The 19,965-nt window shown below is 35.1% G+C and overlaps 1 protein-coding gene across 1 annotated transcript; it reads left to right on the top strand.

Annotated features, from left to right (window-relative positions):
* The first annotated feature begins 8,538 nt into the window (after positions 1-8,538).
* LOC130825406 (uncharacterized) lies at positions 8,539-19,545 on the top strand. The gene is made up of 6 exons (XM_057690612.1): positions 8,539-8,901; positions 10,978-11,211; positions 12,117-12,228; positions 12,302-12,476; positions 17,722-17,962; positions 18,961-19,545. The coding sequence occupies exons 1-6, from the start codon at positions 8,727-8,729 to the stop codon at positions 19,254-19,256; spliced, it is 1,233 nt and encodes a 410-aa protein (XP_057546595.1). The 5' UTR covers positions 8,539-8,726; the 3' UTR covers positions 19,257-19,545.
* Positions 19,546-19,965: the final 420 nt, after the last annotated feature.

The following is a 19,965-nucleotide window of genomic DNA, read 5'->3' as shown; positions in this document are numbered from 1 at the left end:
TCTACAAAATAAAGTCATCATAATTTGTGCAAACTAATTTAAGACTAAATAATTAACAAATTAACATAAAAATTAACAAAAATTTTGTCTACTATGAAAAAAAAAATTCATAATAAAAAGTTGTGATGGTGATTAAAAACAGAGCATAAAAGTTAGCCCACAAAGATAATAAAGAGATAGTTTTAAAAGTATATAAATAATAAATCCAGCTGGTAATGAATTAAAGTAGAATGAAGACAAATATTAATAATGTTGATGATAATAAAGAAGTTGGATATATGTTTTAATGGATGTGACTAACAAAGATTTAAGTATCACAATATATGTACTTTCCTTTTCCCAACTACTACTATACTCTTTTGTTCTACAAAATTATTTTGATTTTTTTAATCTATCACATTAAATTTGTCTTCTTTTTTTTCATAATTTATATATGTTTTAGTTTTAATTCACATAATTAAATTATTTTTTTAATCTCTTTTACATATTTTTTTTCACTATCACACATTTTTATTCCTTTTTTCTTAAATTTCCAGTCAAATAATATCTATAAAGCAAATTTAATAGAATAGATAACATATACATTACTTATATTTTGATTCTTATCATCTTCATTTCGCACTAATATATTATTTTAATCATAAAGACAACGACCTTGAGCTACAAATACAAATAGCCTTCCATGTTTTATTAATGACTACTAACTAGGTTTGTAGTAGTGTAATACTTTAATATCTTGGGACTAAAGCTTTTATATTACTGTTCCGGTTGTGAAGAGAACAATCGATACTCTCAGCAAAGTTGAAGAAAATGTCTTTTAGGATTCACAATGGTTATGAATTACTGGGGAGGTTTGAGTTGCTTTTCCGACTGTTTCACTCCGTATTCCTGCACAAGGTAGCAAACGAGGGCCGGAGAGGGGTCCACCGGGGGTCCTCCTCCGATGATTAAGTCAGTATGGGTTATGAGAGAATTACTGATAGAGCTTTTAGGGATTTGAGTTTTATTTTTATGAGAGAATAATACTTAGAATTCAGTGAAAAATGTTGTCCTGCCTTTGGTGATGCATGGCATCGTATATTTATAGTGGTGAGCCTTATGAGTGATCACCCAAAACCCTAATGGCAGTTTAGGCTTTTACCTTAATGAAATCTTTTTTGAGATCAGTAGAAAGGGAAATAGAATATTTTGCAAGGCTACGTGGCATTTGGTGGTTTGTTGATCCTGACATCATGGTCCACCCCCCCCCCCCCCCCCCTCTCCTTGTCTTTTAGTACACCTATATGGGTAGGGTACGAGGTAGATGTGATGCCTTGCCTTATGTAAATATTGACAACTTTTCTGCGCATAACTACAGTTATCTCCTGACACATCATTGTTTCTGTTGTGACCTTCTTGCAGGATCAACCATCCTGCAGGTATTTAGGTTCTTCATCTTTTGTCAAGGCCCTTTTGATATGAGCCAGCCATTTCTGTGAATCCTGTCGTCTTGAAACTTAGCTGAGGAGTAAGTTTGGTCCTCCAGGGAGCTAAGTTGTCCTTCCCAGGGAGTCGAGACCTCTAAAGAGGTTCTGGTTGTTTCATCCTGTCCTTCGTTCATGGTGGTGGTTGGGGTTTGTCCTCTTTCAGGGTCTTGGGACTAAGGGTCATGTTCCAGCACATACAATTTGCCTCTCAAGCCTGTTAAGTCATGGCAGAATGAGTCAACTGGTCTGATTCTAACTTACGTTCTTCTTTTGACTGCACTTCAGAGTTGAGGTGTCTATTTCTGCAAATTTTTTGAAAGAAAATTTCCATTTCTTTACTTGTTTTTTATGAGATGGGTGATGGCACTATCCCTACACATGCCCCCTAGTTCAGGTGTTTTAGCAGACATGTTAAAGGACATGGACTATGCTTGCTTGCATCTATGTCAAATTTGTTTCTTCAGGGTGAGTTCTTCGTGTATTTTTGTTCCCATGGCTTGTGGTTTCAGGGTGTTGTGTTTCAAGACAACATTTGCAGGGTGTCGTGTTTTAGGACCTAGAGTTCTTAGACCGTTCTGTATGATATTTGCAGCTCCATATGCCCGTTGTGTCATGGTTTGTGGAGTTTTTAGGTTGTTCGGCTTTAGCAATACTTATCTTGGGAAATGGGGGTATAGTTGTGACAACATTTAATGTTGCCCCTTTTCGTAATTCAACTTGTGACGAGAATTTTAGCTTGTTGGGGACGCTTCGACATGCGTTTGGTGGATTTCTCTTGATTGTCTACCAATTAAATCCCATGTGGACGCGTGGTGTTGCTTGCGCTGTACTGTTCCATTTTCCCACCCATTTGTTTTTCTTTATTTCGGCAATTTCAAATTTCTTTTAATCTTGGCTATTCATCTTCTAACAGTTATGATTGATGCATTTATTGAGAAATCTATAAATACCCCTTAGTTTTCCACTTCAAAAACTTTCTCGACTCTTGAACTTCTCTTTCATCTTCAAGTAAACTCTTTGAATTTCTGTTGTTTGCGATTTTGCCATCTTTGTGTTGCTCTTCGATTGTATTGCCTTGTTGACTTTCTTTGTCTTTACTTTTTCTTAAAAATATGGGTAGGAAGAAGATGACCACTGTTACTAACTTAACATATGACTTTCACTTAAACAAGTCTGACAACCAAGTTCGTCATCCATTCCCCTTGGCAAACATGGTTGGGGACCTAGACAAGGCTCCTCCTGGTTGGGTGCGCGCTGAGTGGGAGCATATGTACTGGGATGATGCTTTCCCAGCCTCAGCTTTATTGGACTAGTCTTCTAAGGCTTCGATGACCTTTTGTTTATTGGACATAGATGAGTCTGAGAGTAAGTTGCAACAGTCTACACTTTCTAATTTAGACATCATGGTGGAGGGACGTTTACAATTCGTCATTGAAGATAGGTTTCGCCTATCACGCGAACAAGGATATTAGTGCCATCTAGGAGAACCTGGCATGCAGGCGCACCAGGTTATAGTTCATACTTCTCCGTCTACGGACGTTTACATTCCCGTCAATTTATACCACTTCATTTTTGGGCTTCGCTACCCCATGCACAGGTTTCTTCTGAAGGTGTTGTGTTTCTACTATCTGTCTTTGAATCAGTTAATGCCCCAAGCCGTGAGGAAGATCATCTCTTTCATATGGCATTGTGAATTTATGGGTTACCCCTGAAATTAGACTTATTTAGGTCTTTGTTTAAGATTGAACAAGGGGGTAGCAACCCGTATCGATTCGGCGAAGGTGATAAATGGGGCGATTGTGGTCGTCCCTGACTTGTTTGACTTAAAATATTATTTTGATAGAACAGTATGGGTGAGGGTCCCTCTTACAACTGACCACCCCTACCGCTACAATCCTCCCCTAACAATGGATGAAGTCAAGAAGTTGACCAGTTTGGAGAGGTACGCTTTTCTCCATTTTTAGAGGTGGAAAAACGAGTTCACGGGGTTGGAGTACGACCATAAGTGGCTCTGCCACGAGGTTGTGTTGCGTAGGGAGCCTGTTTTGTCCTTGGTGGGAATGTCAACCTTCTTGACCTCTGGTAATCATGACTAACTCTACTTGAGTGTGTTTCTAATGTTTTTTATTTTCCCTCATTCTTTTTCCTTGTTATTTTCCAGCAAAATTTAAGGGTCAGGTTCATTATACCAACTTGGGTATAACCCCCTATGGGGACTTCTTCAGGCCGGATCCTCCAGAGTAACCTGGAGATGGGAAGAGGAGGTTATCCAATGACTACCAACTTTGGGACCAGATTTCTAAGGCCCCGGCCCAGGTGACCGTGGCTAACTTCCATTAGCGTCTTGCTGATGACTATTACCAGGATCCTCTAATAATGGGCAACAGGGCGATTGCCTCCTTTGATATTGATCAGGTGGTGCCCCCTGGTAAGCATCGTCAGCTCTGTGGAGTAGGTAGGGTCCCCCACTTCTAAAGTAGATTTAATTATGTGCCAGCTTGGGTGCATCCTGACTTCAACCTTTTCTTTCGGGAGTTTTAACTAAACCGGAGAGAGAAGGGTTGAGGTTGCCTGCTCCAGCTGTTCTAGCTCTTCCTCCTCCTCCGCCTAGGGAGGATGAGAGGGCGTCTTCTTCTGGGGCTCTTCCATCCACAACCCCTGTATCCCGGGAGGTGGCTTCTTTTAAGGGTCTGCCCTTAGCGGGGTGAGGAAGAAGAGGAAACAGAGGGAGAACCCTTGTTCTACTGTGGTCACTCCTCTTCCTCCTGTCGATCCTTCTCAGGAACGACGGGTCAAGCGAAGACGTGACCACTCTACAACTATCGCCTCTGATCCTGCCTCTTCAGATAATAAAGTTCTAAAGGTTTATTTTGACCTGCTTACAATATCCTCTATTATTATTTAGGAAAAATTACCGTGAATAATACAACCTTTCACTAATTTCTCTACAATAATACGAACTATTGATTAACCATGAATAATACCAACTAATATGTGTATTTTCCACTAGCAAACTTAACCTATTAGTTACCTATAATTGTAGGTCATTTTGTAAAAAAAAATAAAAAATAAAAAACAAAAAAAACCAATCTTTCCACCACTTCAATAACCCATCCCAACCCCCATCCTCTCAACCACCACTACTCCACCTTATCGCGGTGCCTCCACCCTCACTCCCCTACCTGACCCCCACCCCTCCTCTACCTCCTTCGCAGCCAACTCCTCTTCGCGACCCTCACCTTAACCTTCCACCCACCACCAAATATCCATAACCTAATTTAGCCATCCACCACGATACCTAGATTCAACCACACACTCACCTTAATCTTCCTCATCTTTATCTTCGTTGGTAGCGCTTTGATCGTCGCGTGTAGCTTTTGTTGGTGTAGTAGGTTGGGCTAGCTATGTTGGGGGTGGTGCTAAGCAATAGGATTAAGGCACTGGAAGTAGAAAGGGTCAATGGCATGGGTTTGCCGGAAAAGGGTGGGTTGGAAGGGTCTCCGGCGGTGTGTGGGTTGGGTGGGTCTCCGCCGTCGGTTTGCTCGCAGTGGGTGTAGTTGAGGGTGACGGGTTGGTGGAGTGGGGAGATTAGAGATGGTATTTTGTTTTTGATTTTTTTATTCTAATCATTCATATATAATTTTTTTATTTTTTCTTTAGATAACTTGGTAAACATGTTATAAGTCATTTTGTATACTAGTGGAAAATATACTTGTTATTTTATTATTCATGATTAATCAATAGTTCGTATTATTGTAGGAAAATCAGTGAAAGGTTGTATTATTGACGATTATTATTATTATTATTATTATTATTATTATTATTATTATTATTATTATTATGGTTAAGTAGGAGATTTTCTCTCTCGTTATTATTTTTCTTCCTTTTACAGAGGTGACAGACGCAGCGGCGGGTGTGACTGAGGCCCCCGCCGAATCAGTCCCTCCGTCCTTGGAGGTACCGGCTACTCTAGAGGTAGCCTTTGAGGCTCAGACCGAGGGTGGGGCCCTCTCGGTTAAAGTCTTTGATTCAGGGAAGTGTATCTTCCCTGATGATGAATTCGCCAATTTTGATTCTTTCGTCGATATGTCAGACGACAATGGCAAAGGATTCCTCTACCCTGACTTGGCTACTGCAAGTTCGTAAAACATGTACCAGGCTTATGTTTATTTTCTCATTTTCTAATACTTACAGGACTGAATCTATCTTCCTTGTATGGTTGTGCAGCTTCTTTTTCAGTAGCTGAGACAACTGCTGAGTTGGGGGAAGCCACAATGGAGGATATAGCTCCTGAAGTCGTTACTCCTGAAGCTGTGGCAGCCCCCATACAATCCCTGCGACGCAGGTCGCTGCTGACACCTCTACCCCTGCTCTTGCTCGAACCACTCGTCGAAAGGGCAAGGATAAGGCTATGGCTCTGGCTGTGGTGGAGCAGAGGCCTCCTTCACTTCCTTCTCTTCTTCGCTCAGGTACATGACTTGGTCTTAATTAAACATTGTTCTCTGTAAAGGGTCATTATTATATACTAGTGTCATACATAGACATAATAATATTTTTTGAAAAGCTTTTGAAAATTAAGAAAATGATATTATTCTTAGCTACTCAGCACCGTATAAATTGATGTATTAATTGGCTTTAATTTCAAATAATTGTTTGTTAAAGATAATAGTGAATTGTTTTATATAAGAAAGACACTGATAATTATCATGACATGACATTTTTAAGGGAATAGATTAAATAAAATAGTAACACGTGCAATTTTAAGAAAATATGTTAACAATATTTTTTCCCAGTTATATTTAAGATTTATATATAAATTTAATATCATACTTATTTTCTAAAATCCAACTTTAAAATTGATATATCAAAACCTTACTCCACCTATATTTGAATATTTAATATTACCTGTTAACTTATTTTTATTCTATTTTGTTTTTGTTTAATTCTAATTTTATTTGTTATTTTATCTTATTGTACATATACAAATTCTCAAATGAGATGGTCTCAAGGTAAGACCATATCTATTGAGTTAATTTAATGTATATTTTCAATCTTAAATTGATTACTTATAACTATTAAAGTGATTACTTACAATCTTAAAGGTGACTAATTATAATCTCAAAGTGATCAATGTTATTAATCTTAAAATAATCATTTATAACACTAAAGCGATAATTTACAATCATAAAGTAAATTTCATGGTGGGATGATCTCATACAAAACGAGATATATTTACTTAGTTACAAATTTATAAGAGTTATTCTTGTGAGAGACTGTCTCACGGTGAGACGACCTCAAAACAAGAAGTTTATATGCTAAAAGTTTCTATTATTGAGTTATTTAACTCAAATACAGGGCATATCTCATGGTGAGACTGACTCGTACAAAAATATTTATAATTGGTTTAAAAATAGCCCAACAAGGAAAAACAAAAGTTGAACTGGACTTGGCCGCAGCCCAATGGAAATGGGCACGGGTTGCCGATATGGCGTTTTTGGGCTTCCGCTGGAATGGGTTTGGGCTCCACATGTGAGTTTAATGATGTACTATTCCATCCTTTAACATTAGTAGTAATGAAAAGAATTTTTATTTTTTAAAAAATGAATATTTGGAAATAAATAAAAGATAGGGATATAGGGTAAATGTGTAGATAAAATTAAAAGAAAATTAAAATATTTGGGTGAGATTAAAATAAAGAGGTGGATTATTGTTCAAAAGTAAAAATAATACAAAATAAGTAGAACATACCAAAATAACAAATGTTAGCGTGAGTAGGATGAAAGAGAGAATACTTTATTTATAATATATGTGCTCTCATTCTAATTATTTGGATCCAGGAGGACATAAGTAAGATAATTTGATGACAATTACTAAATAGTTAGATTCAAGGATCCATGACAATAGAAATTAAATAAGAAAATAAGACATTTAAGTATTTGATGTAAATATGTTGGAAGAAGAAATAACACATTTCGAATTATTCATAAATCACCTGTTATTTATGTTAAGTAAATATAAAAAACCCAAAATACGTTGTTAATCAAGAGTTTATACGTTTTAAAACACCTCTATATATACTACATTCTGAGTACGATGAGATATTTCACCATCCTTGTCGCATATGAAAATTCTTAGTCACTTCCTTCTAGTCACTCTAAAAATGGCGACGTAAAATTGGTCATGACTAAAAACAGACTAAGATAGGAATAGACCAACATGGGATACTGTTTGTCCTTGACTTTTATTAATAGTCATTAGTATTCCATGTTCCCTGTCACTATAAATTTCTTGAATGTAATTAAACTCATGGTTATTCTATAAATCATTATTAAACAACACTAAAGATTTAGAGAAGATAAATAGTATGAACAAACAATTGTAATGGTCATATGAGGCTATTTATATTGTAATTTCAGCCATGAAAGTGTTCATACATTTTTTTTATAAAGGAATAATTAAATTACAGAAAAGCAGACAATATTTTTAGTTGATTGATTTTTATTGCACTATATTTGGTAGTTAAAAAGTATGATTGCCTACACACTAATTGAAGTTGGTTGATTTTTTTTTGCATTAATTTATTTGTTTCCATAATTATCATTTGGTTCAAAATAATTTTTTACATTTTTCCTAAAATTCAAAATTGTAATTATGGTAGTCTAACAATGTAAATGACTGAATTTAATGATCAATTAAATGAATTTATGTCATTTAAGTTTTTAACTACTATTGCTGAAAAAAAGACAATTATGTACTTTTAGTAATTTAATAAATTGCAGTATAATTGTAATGAAAGTAATTTATTTTGCAAAATAATTTTCTACCTATTTATTTTCATAAGTTTATCTATTTTTCAGTATAATTTTCTAAATTGTACATTTATATATAACAGTGTAATTGGAATAATTATAATTTATTACATCTATTAATGTATAAATTTTTCTAAATATACAAACGTGTAAATATGATAAGTCAAAAAATACAAATAAATCAATTTTAATAATACTAACAAATAAAAAAAAAAGACAAATAACATGTTCAAAGTTACCTTTTGCTAAATACAATAAAATTAATAGAGGTATGATGATTGTAAATTGTAAATTGTAAATGGTGGATTTGATCGGGTTTTTAGCCGATCAAAAATTGAATTGTCAAACAAAATTACCAAACCTGTCAACGCTCCTAAATTCCAGATAATTCTGTGTGTCAAAACAAAGATATAGACGAAGACAGAGAGGAAGAGAGCTACAGGGTGAGAAAATGTCGTGCTTATTCTCATGCTGCGCATCTCTTGCTTGCGGTTGTTGCACATCAGTAGCTTCTGGAATCTCCAAGAAATCTGCTAGGATTGCTTATTGTGGTCTTTTTGGTGCTTCTCTTGTTCTTTCTTGGGTTCTTCGTGAAGTCGGCTATCCTTTGTTGAAGTCTTTTTCTTGTGCGTAATTTCTCATTTTTCTTTCTATTTTTGATCATTTATTGTCTAAATTTATCTGTTTATCTTTTATTTTTCTTCAATTTTGTGAATTGTTTATGGGTTCATTTTATTTTTGAGGGTTTGATATGTAGATACTCGTTTCCGCTTCATGGGGTTTATTACTCCTATGTTTTTCTGATTGTACAATTTGTTGAACTATTCTTAGTTTTACCTGATCTGTTTTGTTGGGTGGAGGTGGAAATTGTAGTTTATGGAAGATTTTTTTTGATAAGGAACACCTTACTGAAAGATTTAGAGTTTTGATTATATATTTGACATGATAGAGTGATCGTTTTCTGCTAAATTTTGCTTTTGTAGGTACAAACATAGGGTTAATTTTAAGGAAGTATACAATTTAATTTATGATTGTATAAGACTATAATTTTAGATTTTAGTGATGGTGGGATTGATAGAGTATTTTAACATATTGTGGGCCTTTACCATGACGTTTAGTCATTCCCTTAGTTGGTTCCGATAAACTCAACCAAAAGCTTAAGTTGATGTTTGACTTGGTGCTCTTGGTGTTGAATATTCTATAATTCCATTTGAGAGGAGGGGTGTATAAGATTTGAACACATGATCTTATATCATGTTACCTCTAATATTATGTCGAGAGACCTTATTGAAAAATTTAAGCTGAGTTTGGAGCTCAAAACAAAATAAATGTGCTATCGCAGACTTTGGCTTCATTGGTTAATAATGTACAAGTCCAGACTCCAAAAGGCTGGGTTTTTGAATTTAAATTCACCAAAGAAATGATTTGAAGACCTTTACAATTATGGATTAGAAAAGCAATATTGTAACACCCCGACCCCTTGGACCGCTGGTGACTACTCATGGAGACTGTAGACTAGCCCCACAAACCAACACAAGTCTTTCCAGTGCACTTTGTTCTCACTCGTGCGCATCCGAGAAAACTTCCCAGGAGGTCACTCATCTTAAGATCGCTCCACACCAAGCACGCTTAACTGTGGAGTTCTTAGCAAATGGGCTCTCATGAAAAGAAGATGCACCTTGTTGATATGAGTAGTCTATCAATCTTTTTTCAAGTTAAATCTGGGGTATTACAAACATGGTGTTCATCTCGTTTTTCATCGTTTTATTTTTTGGGTATTTTGGTGAAAAATAAGATAGTCTTTTGGTAGGGAGATTATGGGGGGTTTTATCTGTTTATTGGGGTAATTTGTCACAGTTATAAAATTTTGAGTTATTTCATTCACATGGATGACCAAATGCCTTTGAACTACCTTTTCTATTGTTGATTTAACTTCTTATTTTTTCTTTTCCGTATCAACCAGCTATGCTTGTTGAATAATAATTCCTCGATTAGGTGACATATGTTGTTCATTCTTTGAAAAGTTAGGACAGTGCTGAGAACAACATTCCAAGCCATGTGCCTAGTGTGTAGTGACTAGCGAATGGTCCTGCACCATAAACTTTCCTTTTTTATAAATATATTACTTTTTCATGTTTGGAAGTTACGTATTAATAATGTGGAGCTGATATCAGTGATATTGAGATTTCAACATTTATTGGCATATCTGTTATTCTTATTTGATCTTATTTTCGTTTTGGTCTGGTGTTCCCTGTTTCTATAATAGCGATAATCAATGCAGAGATTCGTTTTGTTTCTTTCATTACAATGTGGAAACAATTTAACGTTCTTTATGATGGCTATTAATTTTTTAGGCCTTCCTGGATCATGTAATCATTATCAATTCTATAGATGTAATGCAATGTTAAGCCTTACTACTTTTCGCTACTGAAGTTGCCAAAATATATGTTTTATGAGTGTTATCCTCTTTTTATACCGTTTCTTTTGATGGGGACAGGTTAGTTGAACAGGAAGAGTGGTATTTTTTATTATCTGTCTCTGAACGTTTCATGCATGTCTCTCCAGCCTAACGTTAAATACTGAGGCTAGACATTTGAGTTTCTTGAATGCGTGGCATGTGGGCATGGTCTTTGGTTGCTGAATAAACTTAGTAGTTTACGCATATCTTTTTTAACACTGTCAGTTTGATTTTTCCTTTGTAGGGATAAACAATGTTGAGCACACGAAAGAATGGTATCAGACAAGTACAGTTCTTCGGGTCAGTTTGGGAAACTTTCTATTTTTCACAGTGCTTGCCTTGATAATGATTGGTGTGAAGGATCAGAATGACAAACGTGATTCGTGGCATCATGGAGGATGGCTTGTGAAGTTCATTATCTGGCTTCTACTTATCGTGCTTATGTTTTTTATGCCCAATGTCATCATAGATATATATGGTATGCTCTTTAAGGTGCTTAAATTTCTGATAAATTCTTTTGTCTGCATCCTTTACAATTTGAATACATTTTACTATCATCATGACCTCAGACTTAGTGCGATGCTTCTGTCTTCTGGTGAAGTATGAAATTTTTTTATATACTCATTTGTCTCGTTGAGTTTGTCCTCCTGGCCCGATCGCACCCACCTTTTAGGATGTGAGAACTTTTGTGGGGAAAAGGGAAAAACTCAATGGGAATTGGGACATACAGAGTATTAGTTTTTCTATTATTAATAAAGAATTGCTTATATGAAAGCAACAAAGGGCTGTCATCATATGCAAAATGAGGGCTGATGACAATATGGCTTCAGTCTTCGAACACCTGTAGTGCAATATATATACAAAATCATTGACTTTTCTCTTTTGAAGAAAGTGTTCCTTGGACATTCGATAAATTAGAAAGTTCATTTTAGCCTATTATGTAATTGTTTATCCTTCTTCATGGGACTAATTGGAATCTTCATGAGAAGCATATTATAACTGGTAAACTGCTATATAAAGGATAGTTGAGCAATTTATATGTTTTATTTTTCAATTAGATGGGGAAATAGACTTGCTTGTCTAGACTCTAGAAATGCCTAAATGAACGGAAGTGGCACCATAGTGCAAAAATGCTGTATCGATCACCATTAGAGTGACGAAAATGGGAGTTTTGCGGGCCAAAAGTATGAGATAACTTTTGAACCGTCACAAAATGTGTTTTTTTTTTCATATCTTGGCAGCCTATACAACGTGGCCAACACGTGCGACCTTGTTTTACACTATGGGTAGCACATTCACTACTTGCAGTTTAGAGTCCACTCACACACATAATTGTCATTTCTGTCTCTAAAATCTATCTTAGCAGCCTTACATATTTTGCAGGGGTCTTGTCAAAATTTGGTGCTGGCCTCTTTTTATTGGTACAGGTTGTTCTACTATTGGATTTCACTTATGTATGGAATGATGCTTGGGTTGAGAAAGATGAGAAAAAATGGTACATTTAATTTAGCATATGCAACACGTATTTTTCTTTGGATTTTTACTTGAAGAAATTCCATTGATTTCAGGTACATTGCATTACTTGCAGTATCAGTTGGATGCTACATCGCTGCTTTTGCGTTCTCTGGAATTTTGTTTATTTGGTTCAATCCATCTGGTCAAGACTGTGGGCTCAATGTTTTCTTCATTGTTATGACCATGATTCTTGCTTTGGCATTTGCTATTATTGCACTGCATCCAACGGTGAGGAACATGCTCTTTTTGTTTAATGATAAGACAATTGAGTTTGGTGAATTTTGCTTTTGTCACTTATATTGTTAATTATGTTCACTTATTCTTACACTGCATGATTTCTTGGCACTGGTTCAAGAGTTTCAGTTATTTCGTCAAGGGTCGTAGTAGTTGACTTCATACTGTTTGTTTACTAGGCATAGGAAATACTATGTCAAACAAAACCAAATTACAGCATCCTTTACTAGTTTGAAATTTCATGTTTTATGGCTCATCCATGTGTTGTAGTAATATCTTCTGTGTATGTGTACATTTGACCCCAAAACCTCGCCTAGGCGGGATCTTTTGTCTTGTTTCTTAAATTGGATGTAATTACTAAAAAAGTTTCCCTGTAGAATGTGTGCGTTGAGGCTCTTAGTTCATCATAATATGTTTTGTATCAATTAAGTTTGACTATTTCACAATATATAACATTTTTGATGGAAAATGCTATGGACTTCTTGTAGTGAAAGTATGTATAATTGGAAGAAACTTGTATAATTGAGATGTTTTGGACCTTGTAGTTGAAGTAATGTCTTCACTTAAAATTTCCATACCGCCATGAAGATTGAAATGTGGAAAAGGACCCAAGCATTAATGTGTTTTATGTTGGGCGTTGGCACTGATAGCCTGATAGTGCGAGATATGAGCTTGCCTTCAAGCCACGACTAGTAATTGATATGTTGAGGGTATATAATTGTAGAGATGTGTAAGCCAAAAGGTTAGATGGCCAATAAACATTATTAAATATTCTGATAGATGTCAAAGCTCATGCTTTCTGGATCATTGTTATAGCCCTTTATATATATTTGTTTCAGGTAAGGTCACCCTACTCATTGAAAAACCCACATAACCCAATTGTTTTTTTTCCAGTTAAAACAACCCCTTCCATGATAACGTCATGACTAGGACATCATCTATGATCAGACCCCACTTAGTAAAATTCATTTTGTAGTTTAGATAAGCGACGATGGTTAGATATAGAACTTGTTCTCTTCAAAATAAATTTTACTGAATTGAACCTAATTTTGATGAGTAAATTTGTTTATTTATTGTAACAAAACTTGATTTTGCACTCAACTCATTTTCCAGGTCTTAATTGGAGTCTGGGATATGAAGTAAAATAATTTTCTGTTCAGTTAATTTTTTATATGTACTCCTTTGTGTGAGTATCAGTGATGGTGGGAGGGAAACTCTAGTGATGTCAGGATAAGAGCAAAAACAACGGCCTCTTATCTGTTGATTTATGAATTTGTGTCAATAAGAAATTCTCAGTAATGGTTGCGAAAGGTAGGCAAATGGGAGAGGCTAGCTATGTGAAGAGAGAGGACAAGACATCTAAGGTAAGAAAATGGGAGAGGCTAACTAGTAAGGGAGGGATGTGATGCTTCCATGAATATAGTTCAACCCTAATTCTGAACTAAACATCTGTATCTTGGGTATCGACATCCTTTCGTTTTGTACCTTCAGGATTTAGCCTAAACCAAATACCCCCTAATATCTCTTAGGAGACAAGTACATTCTCTTCATCCATGTAGGTGACTTGACTTGACCATGTTTGCATTGTCACAGGGCTGCGGCTTGTAATTGATGCAATCCTTAAATTTTCATTCATGTAATAGGACGTTGATGACTTGTAATTGATGCAATCCTTAACTCTTCAATGATATTAAACTTATCCATCATAATTCACTCTAGAACAAACTTTTCCAATCTGTCAACTCGATCACCATGCTTGATGTTTTTTTAAAGGCCTTTGGACATAAGGTTTAAGAAGAACCAATATGTAAATCTGTAATGGACCCATTACTTGCTAATATGATAAAAATACATACTAAAAGTAAAAAGTAGGGAGAGAGGATTTTGAGTGGAAGATTTCATTTCATATTCATTGCATACACTAACCAATTATTACATCATCATATTTATAGCTAAGTTGGTTACAAAATATTTCTTTTCTAGAAATTTCATTCTAGGACTATTCTACCCCTCATATGTTGATATTAATTCATCAAAAACTCTCAATGAAAATCAATACTCTTTGTTTCCAAATTTTTTTTAAAAAAATTAACTAAGGAAACCTGTACTGTTTTTCGTGTATCTTTTTTAAGAAGAAATTCAAAAAGGAAAAATTAAGCAGAAACTCCATACTGTTGAGATCTAAGGCTTTGACATTGTTGTTGGGCTGTTTTACCTCCTCTTTTAAGCTCTCAAAAGCTCTAACATTCCAGTTTTCTAATTGTGCATTTTTCACATCAAAAAACAAAATGTGCATTTTTCAAGCGATTTCATTTCAATCATTTTGAGTCTATCAACCTATTCATATTAACATAAATTGTTTTCTCCTATTTTGTTCTCAATATATTCGACTCTAAGACCCATTCTTATGCTTTCATTTCAAATTCTATTGTTTTGAGTCTCTTAGTTGCAACCTATTCATATTAACATACACATCTCAGCTACCCGCCTAACCCTTCTTTTTACGATGATATCTTCTAAAAGCCTTGAACCATATATATTATATAGTCTTGTGGAGTTTTTCCTTATAATTTTAGTTGGACACCTCAATCCCATAATCGTCTGGTGGCAGCTCTTCATTGGAACCACATAACCCATAGTGAATTCTACGATTTACATTTTGATTTCCAAGTTACTTGAAACACTCACTTGTATCCAACTTTGCATCACTAAATTATTTGTGCTAACATGACATTCCATACTACGGCCTACACTAGATTATTCTGTGTCTTGTTTGCTCATCTGATCCCCTACAAACATTTTATGAATCATATACAAGAGCTCATCCCAAATGACTAGCCTATTTAATCTATGAAGGCTCTATGTACACTGATATTCATACAAGTGGGAGAGTGAATGGTGTTTTTGGCTATTTAAAATCTTACCAAACTGTTACAAACGTTCACCGTAATGAGATGAATAAGATAATTTATGCTGAAACAAAGCAACAATAAAGTAAAGAGTAGTATAAACACAAAAACCATGACCCAACTCTTCTACTCGACTAACTTAGGCAGCTCAATACAACTCCTCATAACTTGTAACTCTAAATTTAAAAGGAACTCCTCCAAAACTCTAGCCTGGATACAGAAACGTATGAAAAGTGCACTTTTGACTATTTCACAAACAATTTCTAATCATGACCAATGCTTGTAAAACCCGCTCTTGAGCGTCTTTTGGTAGGTTCTTGAGTATGTTGAAACTTGACTTTGATAAGCTTGAAGATCTCTCTGGTTATGCTTCAAGTCCACACTTTAGTGCTACAGCTTGAAAAATTTGTTCTTACATCTTGGACAGTTGACCATGATTTCGACTACTACACGTACAAGCGGTACAACCATGAAGTTCAGTATATCCATGACTATGGTTGTCCAGTGAATGGTCTTAGTGGGCAGTTAGTTTCATACAGATTGTGTCTTGATTAGTTGTGGAAGTTACTGTCAGAACGTGGATTACACATGAGCAACAAACTGATAACAGACTTGATTAAACCTTGAAAATAGCAACAACAGCCTTCAGAAAACCAAAATCTGGCTGTAATGACTAATGACCAAGTCAAGGTTGTTGAGAGATCATAGGCTTTTTCAACATTATCTACTAACTTACCCTAATAACAAACTTAGATTTAAATGAACAGAATTTAAATACATTAAATCTTCCTAAGTCTGATATATACAACAAGGACTATTGTAGGCATGTACTATAGTGTGCTTATTCTCTAGTCTTTTGGCATCTTGTTTTGTCTCTACATCTTATAAAAGAGGTTCGATTAGAAAATAATCCCATCTTCACTAAACATTTCCATGCCGCAATAGGAATAACATCCTTTGGCTTTATTTTCTCCGAACCTTCTTACACCTTTAATTTATTTGTGTCTCGTAAATTTCAAGTTCTATTTTTATTTATTTCATCAAGTATGTCTCATGTTGCCCCCCTTCTATTGAACCATTTTTCAACATATTCCTATGTCCTATCTGTCATTGAATTTTTCATCTTGGACAAGAAGGTTATGTTATCCTCAACACTCTTCATCCTGCTAAGATATTTTCTAACTGTTGGTTTCCTTTTGGCCATCTTTATAAAGCTCTCTCTCCTTTTCTCTCGAGTCTAACCTCTTCTTACCCTTTTAAATTTAACTTACCTAATACTTGTCTATTCTTAATTTTGGCACCTTTGTAAGTTGATATGTTCTCCTCACTCCTACATGTTTCTATAGCTAAATAATATACTTTCTCTTTATTGTGACTTTTACTTCCTCATTCCGCCACATTGTTGAGATACTTTGAATCACACCACCTACCTTATATAAATGTCTTTCGATTTTTTTCACTTCTTCGACTTGAGGTGCGCATGCACGAATAATATTCAATATTTTTTTTCAATATACATGTCTCACCCTCGCTATTCAATTATTTAATTTACACACCTTACCAAACCATGGAGTAACTTCTCATATTATATAATGTTATACCAACCTCGTTTTTCTTCTTGTCTTTCCAAAAATACCATAATTTGTATCCCAAGTCCTAACTCACTTAGTCTTCGCGTGCAAAGAATGCTAATCTTATGCTCTTTATTTACATTTTCCAACTCTTAATAATTCTGTAAATGAGTTTTAATTTTTCAAGATACTAATTAGCTTGGAATTGCATTCTTAATAGTAATACTATATACATCTGTCCAAAAAAAAAATATTAATACTATATACCTAGGAGATAAAGTGTAAAAAGTTTTCTCGTTTGGCTCCACTTTCTGACGTTGTTATGGGTTGATGTTGGCAATTGACCTCGAAACCTTTGCATATGTATCTCTACATCAGGTCTTAGAAGTGCAGTAGGAGATTCCCCAGCGTAAATTTGTATGAAGCTCATGCGATAAGATGTGACGATATTTTACCGTGGTTGTCACTAATCTACGGTAACACTCCTTTATCTGTGAGCTTGGGGCCGAAAATGAATGTCGGAGCAAGTCACATGTAGAGTTAATTAAGTGATGACACATCTACTAATGTTGTGGTCTTGTTTAATGGTGAACAGGTTAATGGGAGCCTTTTGCCTGATTTCTATTTATTTATTTTTTAATTATGTTTTCAAGATCTGTATATGCAAAATGGATGGAAGTTGTAAATATATTCGTTATCAACTTCCTTATTAAAGGATAGCCCAGATCAACTAATGTGGTCTTGTTAAATGTTGGACAGGTTAATGGAAGCCTCTTGCCAGCCTCAGTGATATCTGTCTACTGTGCCTATGTGTGTTATACTGCTCTTTCAAGCGAACCTCGTGACTATGTTTGCAATGGTCTTCATAACAAATCCAAAGCAGTTACTGTTGGTACCCTTGTTCTTGGAATGATCACTACGGTACTATCGGTCTTGTATTCAGCCCTTCGTGCCGGCTCTTCTAAGGCTTTTCTGTCACCCACATCATCTCCAAGGGCAGGTATGTTTGCACCTTTACTGGAATCCAGGCTTCATTAATGTTTTCATTCTACCAGTAGCGTAAGTTGGTTGAAATTACTTGGTTTTCTTATTAGAAATTTACTGTGAATTGTTACTTTCAAATGCAATCATGTGTAATCCTTATTTATGTGAAGTTGCCCATGGTGTTTGCTACCAAGGGTTAGGTTGCGTACATCCGACCCCAAAACCCACCCTAGGTGGGAGCCACTTTTATGGCATTGCGCAATGGAATGTTATTGTTACTTTCGAAATTCAAATGCATTTTCTTTGTAGTAAATAGTTACAATAGTATATTTTATGTTTCACATGTTTATTTAGACACTTAGTTAAACTGATTGGATTATTTAGAAGTATTATACAATTTAGAAAAAAGAAGCTGAGTCAACAGTGGAGATGAATGGTCTGATTTTTACATAGAATTATGGTGTGCTAGCTTTTTGCATTGTGGGATAGAGTGGCATACTTATGATCTTTTAGTGCTATTGTATGGTGTTTGGCCTAAAATTTACGAATTACAACCTTAAAGTTTAGCACTTTTGCAAATTACAGTCTCAATGTTTATTTTTTGTGAATTACAGCCACCAAAGTATCTAAGTCTACAACGTTCAAGCAAAATCACGGAATCTCGACCATTTTGGTGGTCAGAATTTTAGGTTAAGTGGTCGGAATTCTGTGAATTGGCCTCAATGTTGTAGATTTTGATACTTTGGTGGCTATAATTCGCAAAAATAAACATTAAGGCTGTAATTCGCAAAGGTCTAAAACTTTAAGGCTGTAATTCGTAATTATTCTAAAATATAATATCGGAAACTATCCTTGAATATTTCGCTTCTAGCTGTCTTTTCTTCGTGGTGAATATTTCCCTACAAAACTCTGGCACTATATCCATCGCTCACAAATTGCTTTGCTATTATTGTTAATACTCGATAAAACAGATTTCTGATTCAAACGTCATAAAAAGACTCGTGTTCACTGCAGGTGCAACAAACCCTCTTTTGGGTTCAGAGGATACCGAAGCAGGAAAAAACAAAGGGATTTCAGAACCTCGGCCTGTCAGTTACTCGTACACGTTCTTTCATCTAATATTTGCTCTCGCTAGCATGTATTCTGCCATGCTTCTCTCGGGATGGACAAGCACAAACGAAAGCTCGGATCTTATTGATATCGGGTGGGCTTCCGTTTGGGTAAAAATCTGCACAGAATGGGTGACTGCCGGGATTTATATCTGGTCTCTTGTGGCACCGTTACTCATGCCAGACCGTGAATTCTTTTAGAAAATTGCTGAATCAATCATGAATTCATTGAAATCTTCTTGTCAATGGATGTTTGTCTATTTGAACCCAAAATTTGGCAAGGAAGCATTTACAATATATTTCCTTGTAATTAGCCCATCTTTTAGACCTCTCATGTAAAGTCTCTTCTATGTTGTAGAAAATTATGTTTAACATGTTGACTTTTTGTGTATATGAAATTATTACTTCTACTGAGATTTGTTTGTTGTTGAAAATTGACATTCTCCTTTTTTGTTGGAATATAAATTTTAATCAACATGAATCTTGATTCATACACGGTTGAAAGCTTTTCCTTTGATAGAGATTCAATTCTTATTACCTATTCAAAAGATTCATTTTCTTTCACAAATTGTTTTATGAAACGGTTTCACCGATAGATTCGTCTTACATATGAATTAAATAGTCCATCTAATACATATTATGAGAATATGATCTTTTTATTTAAGGTCGCGTTATTAAGAAACAATCTTTCATAAGAGTAGCTTATTTTGTATCTTTATTAAGAAAAATCTACCAAATAGGTTACCCTAGTCTAAGTAGCTTTTCGATTAAAAATTTCTAATTAATCACCGTGATTTGTACCATAAAAAGATAAAAAGAATAATAATAAAATAAATAAAATAAAAAAAAGATAAATTAAAATAATAAAACTCTCACTCTATAAAATCCTACCATATAAGGATGATTTGTT

This window comes from Amaranthus tricolor, chromosome 10 (genome assembly GCF_026212465.1).
Source record: "Amaranthus tricolor cultivar Red isolate AtriRed21 chromosome 10, ASM2621246v1, whole genome shotgun sequence".
Taxonomy (NCBI): Eukaryota; Viridiplantae; Streptophyta; class Magnoliopsida; order Caryophyllales; family Amaranthaceae; genus Amaranthus; species Amaranthus tricolor.
Note: the sequence above shows the minus strand (reverse complement) of the source record. Positions and strands in the feature narration are given on the sequence as shown.